Here is a 17,319-nt window from a genome sequence, read left to right as displayed (position 1 = left end):
GAAATTAGCCTTCAGAATTTTCTCACTATGTTTAACCAGCAAGGCTCTGGGCACATACGTGTCTGCACCCATACATTCATTCGCTGTGTTGTATGGAAACTAAATGACACAACTGTTTAACAGACTCCTGGCCTCCCATTTCCCACACCCTCCAGGCCCCCTCAGAGATTTCAAGGTCATGAAAGGGCTCAGGCTGAGATTCATTTCTTGGGAAGCAGAGCTGCAGTCACAAACGGTCACATAGAGCCATTTTCTCCTTTTACAGTCCTATCTGCGGTCATCTAATGGTATCTCAAAAAGTTTAGATCCATCAGGGTTACTTTTGATCTCCACAGCTTTGGACATTTCATCAGATCAGAAGTGTCAGCAGCCGACTTCATTGGAGCTGACAGGGAGGTGGAAATGGAGTAGTGTAGCTGTTGAAGTTTGACAGCAGTGTGGTCATTTTAAAATTGAATGTTGAAAATTTTTGGCTGAATGGCACGAGACATCGCCAGTGTGTTGAACTCTCCGACAGCTGAGCATGTAAGTAAATATGTGTGTGTGTGTGTGTGTGTGGGGGGGGGGGGGGGGCTTTAAGGGTCCAGTGAAACAAAAGGTATGTAAGCAGCTGCCATCCTGCTGCCAGCAGCTTATGATCCAAATGGAAGATGTATACGCACACATGTACATGGGCGACAGATTGGTGTGGAGTGAGGATATGACACACTCAGCTAGGCAGATAGTGACTCCCTCATTCTCGTTCCACACAGAAATGCATACGCGTTTCTTCAAAGTTCCTGTTTCTGTCTAACCAACAGTCCAAAACCAAAACAAACGGAGAAAAGTACCAAATAGTTACCATGTCAGAAGCTACATCTCGCTTGGAAAAAATTGTTTAAATCAGTCATCAGTTATCAGCATTACTTAGGGGTTGATTACCATTTGATCAGTTGATCCCAATTTGAAAATCAAGTCTGCCTTTTCTTATATAGAACACATATAATATCATAAATATGTCTTATTTTGAATTGTGTAATAAGTTTCTTTAGGTTGTGTGAACTCATAAACTGATTGATTTAAAAAGTCTAAAATATTTGTTCATAATGGAAATCATTATCATTTTCAGTTCTAAAGAATACATGACTTGAAGTAAACAGGTGGAATATTCCTTTAAAGAGCTGATCAACAAGCTCCTCAGTAGCCAACATGGACACTGATGAATTGGTAGCAGTTGCTGAAGGCATATTAGGGCAAAGGGTGACCTGGGAGGGGTTTACAGATGAGGAGGGAGGAGATGAATGTACTGTGTGACTCTGAGGAATGGTAGGGAGGGGGGTGACAAGAAGCAGCAACAGCAAAGGAGGGGGCCTGGATGGTGGCGTGGGGTGTGCAGTCAGAGGGGCAATTTGGGGCGTCCAGAGCGAGGCGTTCCACCAACAGTTGTCACCTCAGCAGTCGACGGTAGAGTGGCACATGTGCTGCTCGGAGTCGGACCCTCTTTCTTTTCAGGACCTCCTGTGATCTTTGACTTGGACTATCTCATATTGGAGTTTTTTTTTTCTTTTTCTTTTTCTTTTTTTTAAATTAACTGTTTTCAGTCCAGAAACCAAACCAGACTTTTTACTCTGTTCTGTCACAGCACCTCTAATCTCTGACGGTAAGAGTGAGCGATTGGAACATGGCAGCTCTCGGCATGTGTGTGTTTCCATCGATGTAATTGTTTTGAACTGACACAAACTCTTGAGTCATTTAAAATCATTTAAGCAACGCAGTTACTCGAAGGGAAAATGTCACAACTGGTGGCGGTTTTAACCAAGACAGGCAATGAGAACACTGACAACAATCATTCAACTGGAATCAACTTTCTGCTTGAATTTAGCTAATGTTTTCAAGGAACAGTGACATAGATACATCTAAAGCATTTCTACATCTCTAATCAGTCCAGGAAGCCATCATTTGGGTGCATTGCTGGCACCACTGACGACTTTATGAGGTAGATAGCGAGGGGACTGACTGTGTGGCCTGTTGTACGTCATCAGCCGCCGAGCTGACACCTCCCTCTAACCCAAATCCATGGAGAGAGGATCAAGAGCAGAAAGGTGCTGTTGTGTTGATTTATGGTGACTTATGGTGACTTGTGTTCCTGTGCAGCCCATAACACGCCACCTGTTCCTTTTCTTTCCTGAATTGAAAGCTTAGCTGACCATTAGTGTGCCGAGTGGCTGTAATTATGCCCTTGACACCTGTTGAAACTACCATGGATTCTTAAATTGTGCACAAGTATGTCACTTTGAAGATGCATAATAGACGATATTCTTTGACCTTGATGATTGCTTTAGTTATATGTTTGCTTTCGAGACTATGTCACTCAAATAGCAGGAAGTTGTTTATTTTGGTACAGTCTCCAAGAAATATTCCATTTGCGCTCAGCAGATAACGCGTTTACTTTCGTTTGAAATAGAAAGGATTGATCTGCCTCTGTGTTGTCGATTATCTTGATTTCTGTGTCCTGCTGTAATGTTGGGTGCTTCTTTGAAGCCAGCTTTTTCAGTCGGGGGGTGATGACAGATAACAAGTTTTCTTTTCTAACATGCTTTGGTTTCTTGCCTTGTTTCCTGCTGCATTTTTAGACCTCTCTGAAGTAGAATGGACAGACTTGTAGATCTCCAAGTAGCTGCTTGATCCTTGTTTTGAATCTTGACAACAAAGCCACTCAGACTGGTTCCTCTGTGGTCATACTGAAAGATGTCTCTCTGTTAGACCTCATGCTGCCTAATGATCACATATATACACAGTCACAGTTTGCCACATACACACACACACAACTGCAATATTTTGTGTGGAATGTTTATTTATGTTAAATGCCTTCAGCATACTTGCAGTGCCCATAGTTAATTGTTAATCATGGATAAAGTGCACAAAGCATTTTTGGTGGACACGATAATTTTTTAGGTTAGTTGAAGCGGGGCCAACAGAATTTCTCCGCCCATTCACCTGCATTCATGAAAATAAACCTGATAGCACTTGAGATAAACGGCTCTATTTAAGTTTCTGTCCGCTGTCTTGATCGTGCATGTCTGGCTTTTGTTGGAAGGCTCTCTGATAGAACTTGTTTGGTTGGTATAGGTAAATCTTCGTACGGGTGTCCACACCCTTTTTCCTCAAGTGTCACACTGATGTCATTAGTGTTTTGTCTAGAGGGCATTTCTGTTTGTCACAGACCTTTTGTTGCTGTACCACAGTAGATTTAAGGTGATGGGAAAAACCGTGAGGGAGGAAACCTGTTAACCATCAGCAGCACCGCACTGTTTGTCTTAAAGAAAAGGATCGCCAAGGTTATTGATGATCTTATCTGACATAAACAACAGACGAGCATTAAGTAGCACTCAGAAGAATTTTAACTTCGCGGGATACCATCTATGTTGGAGCAACCCATTTTTAAATGACGCATTTAATGTGATTGAGTCATTATTTTTTTAGTTATTATTATCATTTTCATTATTTACTTGTCATTACTCATCATTATTTTGTTTATGACAAAGAAGTTATAAAACAGTAGACAGAATCAGAGAGAGCTTTCTTTGGTTGACGATATTGAATGTACTGTCAAAAAACAAAAAAAAAATCCACAAAATAAAAATGTCCACATCGAGGTGGTTTCGTCCACCTGGAAAATGACACGTTTAACTAATTTGACATATTTGATCTAAAAAGAATAATCAATATTCAGATCATTTTTTAAATAACAACTTGTGGTAACTCAACAAACAGCCCTTAAACTTGTGATCTTTCACTGGATGATCTGTCAGAACGCACGTCTACCTCCGAGCATTAACTGCCTCCTGAATAGTTAAAAACATCATCCTGTTCTCATTTGGACCTATCTTTTTCTGCTTATGATGATGCTGAAGAGTTCACTTAATCTCCTGAAAATTAAACTATAAAAACCTGATGCAACAGAATTTGTGTATTATTTGTTCACTCCATACATAGATTCATCATATGTAGGGATACCAGTTCCCACAATTAGAGGGTGCCTCAGATTTTCTACTGCTTACTGATTATTTTATGTCAGCACTTTGAAATAGCAGACTATTTTATCCAAAGTGAATTACAAGTGAGGCACACCTTGAGAGGCAATGTGGGGTTCCGTGTCTTGCCCGAGGACGCTTCGACGTGTAGACTGGAGAGGTTGGTGATCGAACTGGTGACCTTCTGCTCAAAAGACAACCTCTCGTCCTGTTGAGATATAGCTACCTCATTGTGAATATGTTCATATTGACTATGTTAATTGACTATGTTTTTGACAATCTGCTGAACAAAAAAAAAAGAAAAGAAAAATACCAATCGATGTGGTTTCAGTCCTCATGGACTTGTCTTTTTCATATATTTATTGTACAAGTTTCCTGTGAAAACTTTCCCTTTCATTGTTCCCCTTGCTCCTCCAATCAGCTCCCCTCTTTTAAGGATGGGTGTGACTTGTTAGTGAACGTGTTATGTGCGTTCACTTTTGGCTGTGATGTAACCTGACAGGTCAAACCACATAGTCAATGCTAGTAAAGCAGTAACGAGTCTCAGAAACAAAAAACTAGCCGCATTAAACGTATCATGTGGCCAGCCAACGAATCTTCTTTGCTCCACATGTTTTCTAAACCTCTGGACAAAAGGCACACTTGTGTTTGTGCATATGCACTCGCATCCATGGGTGTACTGTGGTTATTATCAAAGTATTTTTGCTATATTCATGCCTGAGGCCATGAGCGCAAACAGTAGATCAGTGACAGAAAGGGCACCCCGTGCTATGTGCGTAGGTGTGTGTTTTCCTTTGTATGTGTGTGTCGTTGTTTGTCTTTAGTTTGGAAGTGTGTGTGTACGTGCTCAGGCAGACTGTTGTATTGATAGCGCCCCGGCAGCGCGGGCGTGATTCACGAGCCAAGAGGCACAGATCTCGTTACCACCCCTCCCGTTCCATCTCATCCCTCCCCCCAAACCACCACCACCTCTGAAGTGCTGCCCTTGCAGTGCATCGGCGCTCCTTTCTCCCCCACCTCCCCAAAGTCTCACTCGTGATTGGTCAGAAACACGGGGGGGGGGGAATCGTGTTTCTCTGCCAGGGTTGGCAACCTAGATGCACAGGCACCACCATAATCACAAGCTAGGCCTCAGATATAAGGCCAGCAGCTCCTTCCTCCACTATTTGTTACAGCGCCCTCCCTTCTCTCCACCTGCTGAAGCTCTGCTCATATATTCAGCCATAGGGTTTTGTTGATATTGCAAAGATGCCTGCTTGGTGACCTGAAGCTTCAGAATGGTGGGTGCTGTGTCCAATGGTTGCCCGGGAACATGAGGCAACAGGCTGTAAATATCACACAGCTGGTGCTGGCAGAACACCCTCAAGGTTGGGCTGCAAACCGAGCCTCCCTGGGTCAGATGAGGGATTTTCAGCGGCCCAGTTACTAACCAACCTCCCCCCTACCCTTTAACCTCAACCTGAGCTGTGGTCCTTTCTGTGTCCCATTCAGGTGCAAAGTCATTACACTTCTCCTCTCTCTCCTAGACTCAAAATATTTTTCATAATTGCATATTGAAGCTGGGGAGCTGTGTATGAATTATTGAAATGACCAATATTAATGTGTGTAGACACGGCAGTAAGGGCATTCAGGGAACTTGTTGAAGCAGGCTCTAAAAGTTGGAAGACCTTTGAGGAACAGGCAAAAAGAAATGTCAAAAAGTAGATTCATGACGGTCACTCTTCTGGTTTTCTTCAGCTTTTCTGTTTCTGGTCAAATGAAACTTGGAACATACAGAAGCATCCGACTCCTGCTGATTTGATTTAGTGTGAAGTTGTGTGGAGCATCTGATGGCATCATTTGTCATCTTGTGTTTTGTCTATCATGTCAAGTCTGTTTGATTTAACAGTGAGTGATGAATAAATGTTGGTGAAATATTGATCTTTCCGACTTCAAACTGAGGGACAGATCAGTCATTTTCACAACCTGCTGCAGAGGTCATGACTCCAGCAGCTCCATCCAGGCACTCTGCCCTTTTCTTGAAACTTGAAGCTCTGAACTCCTCCTGATCGTGAGGCAGCTTCTGTGATATTTTTCCAGCAGGGCCTGCAAACTGATATGAAAATGTTTCATATATTTCATTGACAGCTATCATGATTGTTTATTATGAGCTGTATCGTGTCATACAATCTCTTTCACTAATTGGGGACTTTTGCCCAACTTACGTTTGACTGCCATGTACATTTTTAACAGACATTCTTGAATAATCTTTCATGCCTTTATAGTAAGCAATTGTTAGAAACAAATGGAACGTAGCTATCATGTTTCAGTATGTCTTTAGATAGTCTATTTCATCCAGAAATTATTCACATGGAAGATGCATGATTTTATCCCTCACAAGTTCAAAATTAAATTATATCAGATTGTAATATTTTTTTGGTTTACAATTCTACATGAATAAAAAAATATTAATGATTATTCGCAGTATTTCAATAATTATATTCCAAATTCACCAAAAGTTCAATGTTCTAAAATGTGTTTCTCACCTAAATGCTGATGGCTGTTGTCTGAAAAAGACATTTTCAGCAGCCATAATGATTGCATTTTCTTGCAAATGAGAGAGTTCGATGCTTCAGTAATTTCTTTTGAACAAACAGTGTCAGGGACATTACACTTTGAGCGTTATTACTAGCTATATTGTTTTTAAATCTTCTCTTTACGACTGAATTCTACTGGAATATGTAGTTTTGTGTAATGTGCCATGACACTGGCAGGGTTTGTTTTGATTAAGAAGTAGAGAACCTGATTCATCTAGGTCAGTTTAGGGCACCATGCAGTGGCGTTGGTTGTGGTCAGCTTTGGCAGATGTTGGTGCTCACTGCTGAGGGGGTAAAAGCGATTCCTTCTCAGTAGTCCTCTGGCATGGCTCCAGCATCCCTGAACCATCAGTACCACCACCACCCTACCTCCCCTCGACTTCATCCCCCTTCTGCTGACTGTTATCTCTGTGCTCCAGGTTGCTCCACTCACACATGGCAGGCCAGAGCAGCAAGGGATGGACATGCAGGAAGATGCGGACACACATACACACACATGAACAAATTGATCACACAAGACTGAGGTCTGACTAATGAATTGATGCTTCTGTGTTTTATTAGAGTCATCATAGGGCCATACTGATAATGCTCCCCTTAAGATGAAGCAATCCAGGGAGAGTTGTCTGTCCTTTGCAAAATAAACCACCAAGAGCACATTTCTGCAAATTTTGAAACATCTTCTACTAATTTCAATTAAAATTGTATCCTGTCTTGCGTTTTGCTCTTCTTTGATTATCACTCATTACAATCTGAAACATTGCATTTTACCTGTCAGACTTTAGTGTCTTACACACAGGGCTTTATCATTAGCTGATTACATCACCCCCACTGCCAGCCCCAAAAGCCAGCAGAATACCCTACTGACATGGAGCATGTCTAGCCGAAACACCCGGTTTCCTCACTGTATTTTGAGCCATGTAAGTGGCTTGTTTTTTGTGTGTCATGACTCAGTCACAGCCCTACGCTCCATGCCTGCAGGTTCTGACACATTCAGCCTGTAGCAGAAACATTGGTGGCAATGTATCGGTAATATCGAGGGCAGCTTCAGCCTGGGGGACAGCCAAGCAGGTTGTCAGTGGGAAGGTCAGTAGTTCATAAACCAAGACTTGCTGGGAAAAACTGTCTGACATGCCCTTTGGCAAATCACTTAACCCCTGATGGTCCTGTCGCTTGGAAGAAACTTCTTTATGTCCAACTGTAGATGACAGCAGTTACAGTACATGAAGAAGTCCAGATGCAGCTATGCAAAACTCTGGAGCATGTTGTTATACAAAACTTCCTACTTTTTCCTCATGCATATATGTTTAATGTTGCCATCTCAGCCCGTGCCTTTCTACCCACATTATAGAAATTGAAGCTTTGAAATGTTTAAAACCTCAGTAACAGATGTCGGGGATAAACATGTGATTAAACGCTTCCTAACTGTTCTTTTATGAATTAATCTCGATTGCAGGCTGTTCCTAGGCCATGACCCAATATGGCCTCTCTAATCACAAGCTTAATGTACTTTTGGTAGATTAAACCATTATTTGCACTGTTAGGTGCTATGAACAATATTGGATGTCTAAAGAGAAAGGAGCCAGCCCTTATTTAAATATTTTTTTAAAGAAACAGTTGAAACTGTTTCTGCTGTTTTGATACAAATGTGCATGAAAACATCATGCATGAGATGGAGAAGCAGCTTCACAGAGCTTTATAAGCTTCCAGTTTACACGGTTTATCTACAAAGATGTTTAATTTTTTTATTAAGTTTTGACAGCCCAAAATGTTCAAGGCCATGTACTGTTAAATTGAAGGAGTTGTATTTTTGTGTCTCTGCAAATTTCTCAAACACTCTGCTTTCCTTCCCTTCAGTTTGTTTTAAACTCTAACTTTCTCAAATCTAGGAATAAATAGGTAAATAAAACACTTTTCAACACCTCTTGTGAAAAAACCTTTCTTAATGCACTTGGGTGTTCCCCAGGGTGTTAATTTGGGTCCATTGTGGATTCCTAATAATCAGTGTTTATCTTTTCAATGTCCAGAGCCTCTCTATCGCTCTCGCCTGTTCAGTGAGACAGCAGACACACTCCAGGCCCTCTGCCTCTCATGTGAGAACAGAAATTCTGTCTGACATCAGACATGGGAAGCAAACTGCAGCAGCATGAAGGGTAAAAGGTCGAGACTTGACCACCCCAGGCAGATAAAGCAGCCTTTTCATGTGTGATCAGCCCACAGCCTAAAGACAAATCCCTCAGTTTGCTGCTTTTGAACTTCACCACAACTGGAGCGAGTCCTTCACCCTCTCTGCGGCTACCAAAGGCTGTGAGATGAACACACACACCTTGTTATTATTTTGTTAAAATATGTCACATATTCATGCACCGTCATTTGAAGTTGAATGAAAAAAAAAGAAAGAATGCACAGCATGTTAGAAATACCTGCTCTTTCTTTAGTGACACTAATTAGATGATCCAGGGAGAGTTCATGCTCCTTTATTGAACTCTCCTAATAAATCTGTGCCCATCGTAGCGGCAAAGATAGAAATGAACAAAAGCAGAGAAGTTAAAGATGGATATTTGGAAAATTATTTAGCTGAAGGGGCTGGAAGCTTACTTTTGACAAATGTTGGTAATGCAACACATTCAGCTCACTGTAGATGTTCCCTGTAAGAACCAGTCTTGGGCAGCCTCCAGTTCTCCATCAAGCCTTTTTACAAAGCAATTATGACACTCATAACACCCTCTTCCTTCAACCGCCTTCCATGCTTCCCCATCAGTGCATAATTTATAAGCAACTCATTGCCATAGCCAAGCCAATTGCATCTTCTCAAAACGAGCATGCCGTGAAGCAGCACAAAAGGAATGTCAGTCACATGACAGACAGTTTTAAGCTCTTTGTTTCATAAGAATGGATGTAAATAGAGGGCGTTCTTCTTCTGCTGCTCCCCCAGGTAGAGGGAATTCAAACAACGCTGAGGAGCTGGTGTTTTGTCTGTACTCACGGCTTTCCAGATGCTTTAGCTCTGTAATGCTGCCATTTGGCTACCACTGTATCTCTGTGTGTGAGTGTACGCGTGTGTATCTGAGTGTGGTGTGTACACATAGTCTGTATGTATATATAGAGACAGCTATTTTTATAGCTGAACCACGAATAGTAGGAACAGGACCTAAAACAGTCCTAGCCTCTGTTGCTATTCCCAGGTTTCTGGCATCTCATTCATTCATGAGTTTTTGTGAATTTGAAGAAACCGTGTTCTTTTGAAATGTTTTTTATTTTTATTTTAACATACTCCTCAAGAGGCATCTCAGACCACCCTAATTTCACGGTTAGTTAGATGGATGGCACATGTTTTTAGACTCTTCATATTTCCTCTTGTTGCCTGGAAATAGGTCACCACTCAGTTAAGTTAAAAAAGCATAATAATTTGTCCAGCCTCGATTTGAATAGTCAGTCACTTATGGAAATTTGCCCACTCATCCTGCTTTACTGGCATGTCAGATATCTACCCTGGGAGTCTGGAAAATCAACTCAGCATAGTTCAAAGAATAAAATTCCCATCCTTACAGTGTTGTCTGTCATACTGGTGCACATTATGCTAAACACAGACTCAGCCTTATGGAGAGAAATAATGGCAGTGTTTTGAAAATGGAAAATATGTAGAATCCACAAACTCAGAGGCTCATTTTTGTTGTGCCTCTTGTTTGGGAATCACATTCGGCGTGTCAGGCGGCCCAGGCTGGGCAGCCGGTTGCCGTGGGCGACCAGCAGATCAGTGATGTGGCGGTGATGCCTCTAATGAAGCTGACACAGCACAGCCTCCCTCCTCGCAGACCCCCAAGGCCTTTTTGCTCTGCATGTAGCGATCCCCCCCCGCCCACCCTACCCCAATCTCCTGTTAGTTTTAGCCAAATGTGCCTCTGATTTGATGGCACTTCAAATGCATTGCTGCGTCATTTATTCTCTCATATATGTTGGGCCAAGGCAAATACAGTATTTGTAGTAGCTAAACTGGGTCACAGTATACAAACAGAGCCTCTCTCTGCCCTTTTCAGTCTCCCTCCCAGTCTGATGAATGCCTATGTCCTTGTTTTCCAGGAGCTGCCCAGCTGAGGTGAAGGGGAGGGCAGAAGATCTCAGTGGAGCCTGATTGTGGTTGACCTGCCCCTCTGAAACGGGACCATGATCTGAGGAGGGTGCTGAACTCAAAACCCCATTTTTCCTCTCCTCCTCCTCCCACTTTTTTTTATTTTTCAGTTTTTTTTCAAGCATTGTGGTAAAAGCCTTTCTGCTCAGGTGCTTCAAACAGAGTCAGTCTGCAGGGCGAAGTGAAGGCAACTAAACATTTAAAGAGGAAGAAATACAACATCCGCCATCCGTGACCTCAGCCGTTGCCACTCCCACACTGCTCCTCCCACTGCAACACCAGAACCATGGGGAGGAAAAAGATCCAGATTCAGAGGATCACAGACGAACGCAACAGACAGGTCAGTCCCAGTGAAATGGGCTAACGTTATCCGAATATGTCACAACTTCTAACTAAACTCAGCTAACAGCTGCATCATAATCTCACAATTTGAAGCAACTTAATGAAGCCTTCAGGGCAGGAATTAAGGAATTGAAGTCACAAATAACAGGTGTGGGTAACTATAAAACCTCAGCTTCTGTAGTGGGGCAGGTTGCTGTTAATTATGGGATTTGTGGCTCAGTTTCATGCCACTTGTGTTTGTGTACCGATACGTCCTTAAGAAAGACAATTTTAACCCAAATTGCTCCTGATGGTTTTGTATGCATGGGAAAAAAAATCCAAGCTACTTTAGAGAAAAGCTTCTGCCATATGGATGCCATGTACTCTTCTGTTTCAAAGAACACACTCTCCATACATCAGACTAATGTGGAATTGTGTCATGTCTCAATTCAGTTGAAATACTCAGTTAACACGAAAAGTTTGTTTTTAATGTTTCTAGACTGCTGAAAGTTTTTACAGTAGAATATGATCTACTGTAATTTGTAACTGTTTAATAATTGAAATATTGATTTGAATATGAGTTTAATATTCTGATATATTACAATCAAAGATATAGTCCAACAGCAGAATGTACTGTTGTTGAATGAAATTGCGCACTGCTTGAGCAATCTCTTCACTTATTTGTTGCCTTTGGTAATGGCCGTGAATATAGTTTGGTGTAATCCATAGTTGACATGTTTAAAATGTGAAGATGGAGCGTTGTTCAGTTTTAACCAGAAAACAGTCACGTGACTTTTTAATCCAATACAATCCAACTTTATTTATAAAGCACATTTAAAACAACAGGGTTGACCCAAAGTGCTATACAGTACATCAAATATACATTTACAAACCTGCATAAAACACAGATATACACAGACATACAAACGCAAAAATAAATATCCCCGGCAGAGTAAGTAAAACAACAACTAGAAATAACTCACATTGTGGTAAAGGAGAAAGAAAACAATTGGGATTCTAAGAGATTTAAAAATGAGAAGAGAAAAGAACCTGCCTAACATCTAAAGGCAACTTGTTCCAAAGTTTAAACCTCTATGAAGGAAGGAGAGAAAAACCTGAAAAACTGACATTTAATTCTGTCATCATACTGACATAATTATATCCCAAACGGGGTTTCTTCTATCACTGCAATACAAATGCGGCCAGAAATCCCCCTTTATTAACATGTAGTTGCCAAAAATGTACGTCATAATAACACGTAAGCTAATATCTGTTCAATGTTTGTGACATGCTGCCTACACACTGACACCACTGGGGAAGATGTGTTGTTGCTAATATGAGGTTAAGTGTGATTTGAATCGTGTGTTAAACAGTCAGTGTGCACGCTCTAATTTAGGAGATGAAATTAAAATCATGTCTTTTTGCACATGCATCAAGCCTGCCATGCTGCTGGTATGAAGCCAACGTCAAGCTGGATTTAAATGCAACACAGGAGATTAATAACAGTAGATGTGTTTTGCATGGGTTTCGACTTGTATAATATAGAAGGTTTTCTTCAACCTGATCTCACTTCCAACTCGTCACATGTAGATGATTCCTTAGAAGCACAGGGTATCCACAAAGTGTCACTTTTGGATGGGAAATTTTTCCCTATATGGCAATGTAAATGTCACCAGACATGTCGTTATGGTAACATAGATAATGTCAACCAATCTTTCTGCAGTAATATGCTTTTTACCGTGTAATTTAAAGGTGTCATATTATGCCAATTTTAATATTTTCACTCGTTTTTCTGAGGTCTTATTGAGATGTATGAGGCAGGCTTTAGTCAAAATACCCGTTAGTTAGAGCACAGTGCATCTAGTCCTATTTTGAGCCCTTATTTTTAACACTATTGTTTTGGGGGCAGAGTTTAGAAAGTGACTGTCTCTGACAAAACCGTGGAATTACAATAAATCCCGATGCTTAGCTGAGGAGGTGAAGTGATGTACTTTTGAGATTAAATTTGGATTGGCTCGTGAAATGACAAACTTCCAAACAAAGTGGAACTAAGAAATGTCTTGTGTTTTTGGGAAGTTTTACTCTTTCTGGTAACTTCAGACAAAACAACCCTGCTTTTTTCTAGCCTGAACCAAGTACTTTTAAGGCCTTACTTTAACCAAGTGCTTTAAAGTGTGATATTTACTCATCATTACTGTCATCATTTACTGTTGGTGCAGTCGATGTGTCGCTTCACGTTGCAGAAAGATAAATGGCCAAATCCAGCAACAGTTTCTTGTCTGTCGGTAAGCGACTATAAATCGTGTGTTAAAAGCTGATGCAATGGGCTTTTAATCGAGCCCTGGAATGTGATGAGTTGGGAATGAAAATGTTGTGATTTCTTTTGTTCATATCACCACTTACAACATGAGAAAGATACTGTATGTGGTCTGGACAGGGTGACGATGGGGAGGTTCAGCTTATCTCATTACTTTATCTTCACTGTAAACAAGCTCCACTTGTCTTAGAAACTTCACCAGCCATCTCAAAGCGGTTTGTCTGTAGTTTAAACTCTGAGTTACTGTACATCCTTTAGAAAATGCACATTACGCTGTTACTAAATACCCACACACAGCTGAGGGCAAGACTTAATTAAGATACACCGATAAATTGGTCAGTGACTGGGATTGGGCAGTTTTCAGCTTGAACGTCTAAGACCGGTAACTGGCCAAACTGTTTGATTCAGTGTAGGTTACATTTTCCACACGTGAATGGCACCTACACAGATTGTAATGGGGCAGCCACTTTGACTTGAACACGTTGTTTATGTGGAAGTTTGTCGCTCTAAGTAAAGAAAATGGAAAAAGAAGCACTCTTTGATATCTTTCATTTTAGATTGAAAGAAGAAGTTCTGGTCTTGGTGCATTTTAGAAAAGTTTCTAAGTAGCATTTCATCATAAATATCATCAGGATTTTCCATGTTTATGTTGCCAGTGATAATGAAGACATACAATTGGATTTGTTAAGTCAGACTTAGGAAGAGGTTATCAGCCAAAAAAACATAAAAAACGGTTAATCTCTGAAATTTACACAAACAAATATCTGGAAAATTTCGGCGCTAAAACCAAGCTTTTGCAAAGAACATTCAGAACCATTAAATGGCTCAAAATTTGCCAATTTCTTGGATGGTTTGACTGGCTTAAAAACTCAATATTCCTGTCATCCATCCCACTCAGATCTCAGAAAGAAACGTCCATTTTTCTTTTCTCCGGGACTGAATTCCACTGCAGTTAAAAATCTTTTAACTCATGTGACAACAAACTCCCACAGGGATCTTTTGTGTTTTCACATGCACTGTGTAGTGTGAGTAACTTGGTAGGTGCTCTCTTAGCACTGCCAGAATAGAACATTTTAATGGGATTGTGTTGCATGAGGCTCATATGACTCCACAGAGCTGCTGTGGGATTTCTCAGGCACCCCACTGCCTTCAGTGATAAAGAACAAAAAAGTATGATATTGGCCCCCCCAAAAGAAAGAAAGAAAAAAATTAAAAAAGCTTCAATCCCTCTGGTTACATCAGTGGCATTGTCAGACTGGATAAAAGGGTAAATGATCCATCTAAAATGAGTCAACTGGTAAATGGGCTTCGCTCCATTGAGTAGATTGAGTAATGGATTTGACATGCCCACCTTCAAAAGCAAAGAGAGACAGAGACAAGGAAAACAAGATGGAGAAAGGGAGAGAAACAAGATGCCTCGCTGAATAAGACTTAAGAGCGAGGTGGCTGTAGGGTCTGGAAAATCATCCTCAGTTTTTTCCTCATCGATCTTAGCCGGTTGCATTTCTATAAATGAGAGGAAATGGTTCCTGCAGGGGGCCAGTGAAGTATCATGGCTTGTTATTCATCAGTACACACAATTGGACATAAAGGAGGTGGGGGTGTTGTTGCGTTTTTAGTAGGGGCAGGCTCTGGTTAATGGAGCCTGCATCTGTATCAGGTGGCGAGCAGTTTGTCAATAAGATGATGCCCTCTGTGGTAATACTATACATGGTCTCAATGTTGGAATCAAAGATTACTCATTGGCCGTGATCAGGAGATTAACCGGTAGAAAATGGTTTCTTAATCACTTCAGCAAACAAGTAGGTGTGATGACATTTTCAGGCCTGTAGGGAGCCAAAACTGCACTCAGCACCTGCATTTGTCTTTTCTAACCCACAGGGATGTACTCAGTAAAACCAAATTCAGCTGTGCTATCATTCTTTTGTTTTGAAGTGGAACTGAGTATAAAGCTAGTAAAGAAAATAAGTGCTTTTTACATGCTTTCTCTGTGTTGCTTCAGCTAATGAACAGTGCAGCCTTTGAAAGGAAATCTAATGAATTTGGAGTACATGCAGCCCGTCACCCTCCTACATGTTGATTCAGAGAAGCTGCCATAAGCTCCACAAAATAAACAGCGTTCAGAGTGTGGGCCCCAGCTGGAAACATGACAGCATCTCAAATACCACATTTCTTATTGAGACAAAGACGCACAAGAAAGAACAGAGAACAGGACTGGAAATGTTGGAATGCTCTGATGGCTTCTTTTTTTTTCATATTTATGAAAAGCAGTTGTCACATCAAAGATGACACAAAAAGAGTTGACTTTTCATTAACTCTGTGACCTATTTTAGCAGGAAGGTCTGAGAGATGTCCTACCAAAAATGAAAGAGTCTTGAATCAGTTATCATATTTATACCAAAAACAGCCTAAAACATGCCAAGAAGTACATTACATATCTGGTTCTTTAAAAAAAAAAAAAAGAAAAAGACTTATTGGAACCAGATTTACAAAGCCAGGCAAAAAAGCACGAAGCTGTATTTCAGAAAAAATTGGGATGGCCAGTTCTGGTGATCTTCTAACAATGCATTGGTATATTGACTGTCGGATCATTTCATGACCAAAGAACCCCACCTAGTAGTGCAAATTATCGCGTGGTTGCAAACATGCAGGACTGATGATAAGCATGTGCAGGTGATTTATGAACAAAAAAAGCTTGTTTTAAGGGTATACGTGCAAAAGGTGACCATCCCTATTATATTCAGGTGAATTGAAAATATGCTGGGCTGTTTTGCTCTGGATCAAAGAAATGCCTTCTTACTTTCGCATACGTTTTGCAAGACTTCCATCTTTAGTTTAATTATCTTCGAATACCTCATTTGGGATTGACTACATTTGAGAAATCTACCATGGCCAGAAAACCCAGTTAGAATTTGTTTGGAGAAGCCCGTGGTGAATTTGAAAAGTAATTTACTTCTGTACTTTCGGCATTCCTGACTTCAGCACCAGAAACAAAGTAGATTAAGAAGTGGACTGTGAAATCTTAGCTACAGAAACCATCTTACTGAAGAAGTGGAGACTAAATCTTTGTTTTCTGGTTTGGAGCACATGCCAAATACATACAATACGGATATTTTTGTTAATAATGATTAATAATAAAGGGGGTCTTTTAAAGGGGGTTTTACATCAGCAAGAAAAATCAGTATGTTCTGTTGATGTCTTCTTCTGGCGTTCTAAATAAATGAACACAAGTTGAGAAATTCTGCCTAATCTACAACACACTTTCTGTTGTTGTAAGTCTGCCAAGCAAAACTGAAGACATGTCTTTTTTTGGCATTATTTAACAGTACAGTCAGATTTTTAATTGGCAAATCTTAGTAAGTCATACCTTGTGATGTATCTAAAAACCTTTGTTCGAAAAAATGTTTTAACTGAAAGGGAAACTAAGGGAAATACAGTACAAGGCCAGACACAAAAATCTCCACATCCAAGCCTCCCAGAAGCAAACTGCGCCTCTGTAATAAGTTATACGATAGTGTTATAATGCCAAAGTAGAGACAGAACTATGGATTCTGGGGAACATTTCAGTACATCATTTCCAATAGCACAGTTTAAAACTATACAAGATCAAAGGGCTCGTTAGCTGAGGCTTTTGAGAATTTTAGAGCCATTAAATGTGTTGAAATGACCTGATTTCGCCAAAACAGTCTGAATTCTAAGATACTCATTAGCCTCTAATGCCAAGGCTTTGACATAACAGTAAGAATTTAAACAGGAAATTGTGGCTAAATGATTGATCAGACTTTAATTGTAAACTGAGTTAAGCTTGATATTATACTACCAGTTTCAAGTTGAGTCTGTGTTTCTCAATTTTCTTTTCAAATTGACAAACTTATGGTAGCATGTCATGCATCTGTATGGACCAATCATTCAGAGAGGTTTGGTGCCAATTCTAACCCATAGCAGTGCAACACCATGTCACGAAAC

The 17,319-nt window shown here is 40.6% G+C and overlaps 1 protein-coding gene across 9 annotated transcripts in view; it reads left to right on the top strand.

The window, feature by feature from the left end:
• The window catches only part of mef2d (myocyte enhancer factor 2d), a 105,067-nt gene that overhangs the window by 23,825 nt on the left and 63,923 nt on the right, over positions 1 to 17,319 (top strand). For 6 of the 9 annotated variants that reach the window (XM_075466102.1, XM_075466101.1, XM_075466095.1 and 3 more), the window contains exons 1-2: positions 1,377 to 1,639; positions 10,667 to 11,055. In XM_075466102.1, the coding sequence (XP_075322217.1) occupies positions 11,002 to 11,055 (54 nt within the window). In that variant the 5' untranslated portion in view covers positions 1,377 to 1,639; positions 10,667 to 11,001. Of the gene's footprint in view, positions 1 to 1,375; positions 1,640 to 10,666; positions 11,056 to 17,319 lie in introns of those variants that run through there. The other 3 variants (XM_075466100.1, XM_075466098.1, XM_075466097.1) reach the window with 2 other exon arrangements.

This window comes from Odontesthes bonariensis, chromosome 5, assembly GCF_027942865.1.
Source record: "Odontesthes bonariensis isolate fOdoBon6 chromosome 5, fOdoBon6.hap1, whole genome shotgun sequence".
In the NCBI taxonomy this organism is placed as follows: domain Eukaryota; kingdom Metazoa; phylum Chordata; class Actinopteri; order Atheriniformes; family Atherinopsidae; genus Odontesthes; species Odontesthes bonariensis.
Note: the sequence above shows the minus strand (reverse complement) of the source record. Positions and strands in the feature narration are given on the sequence as shown.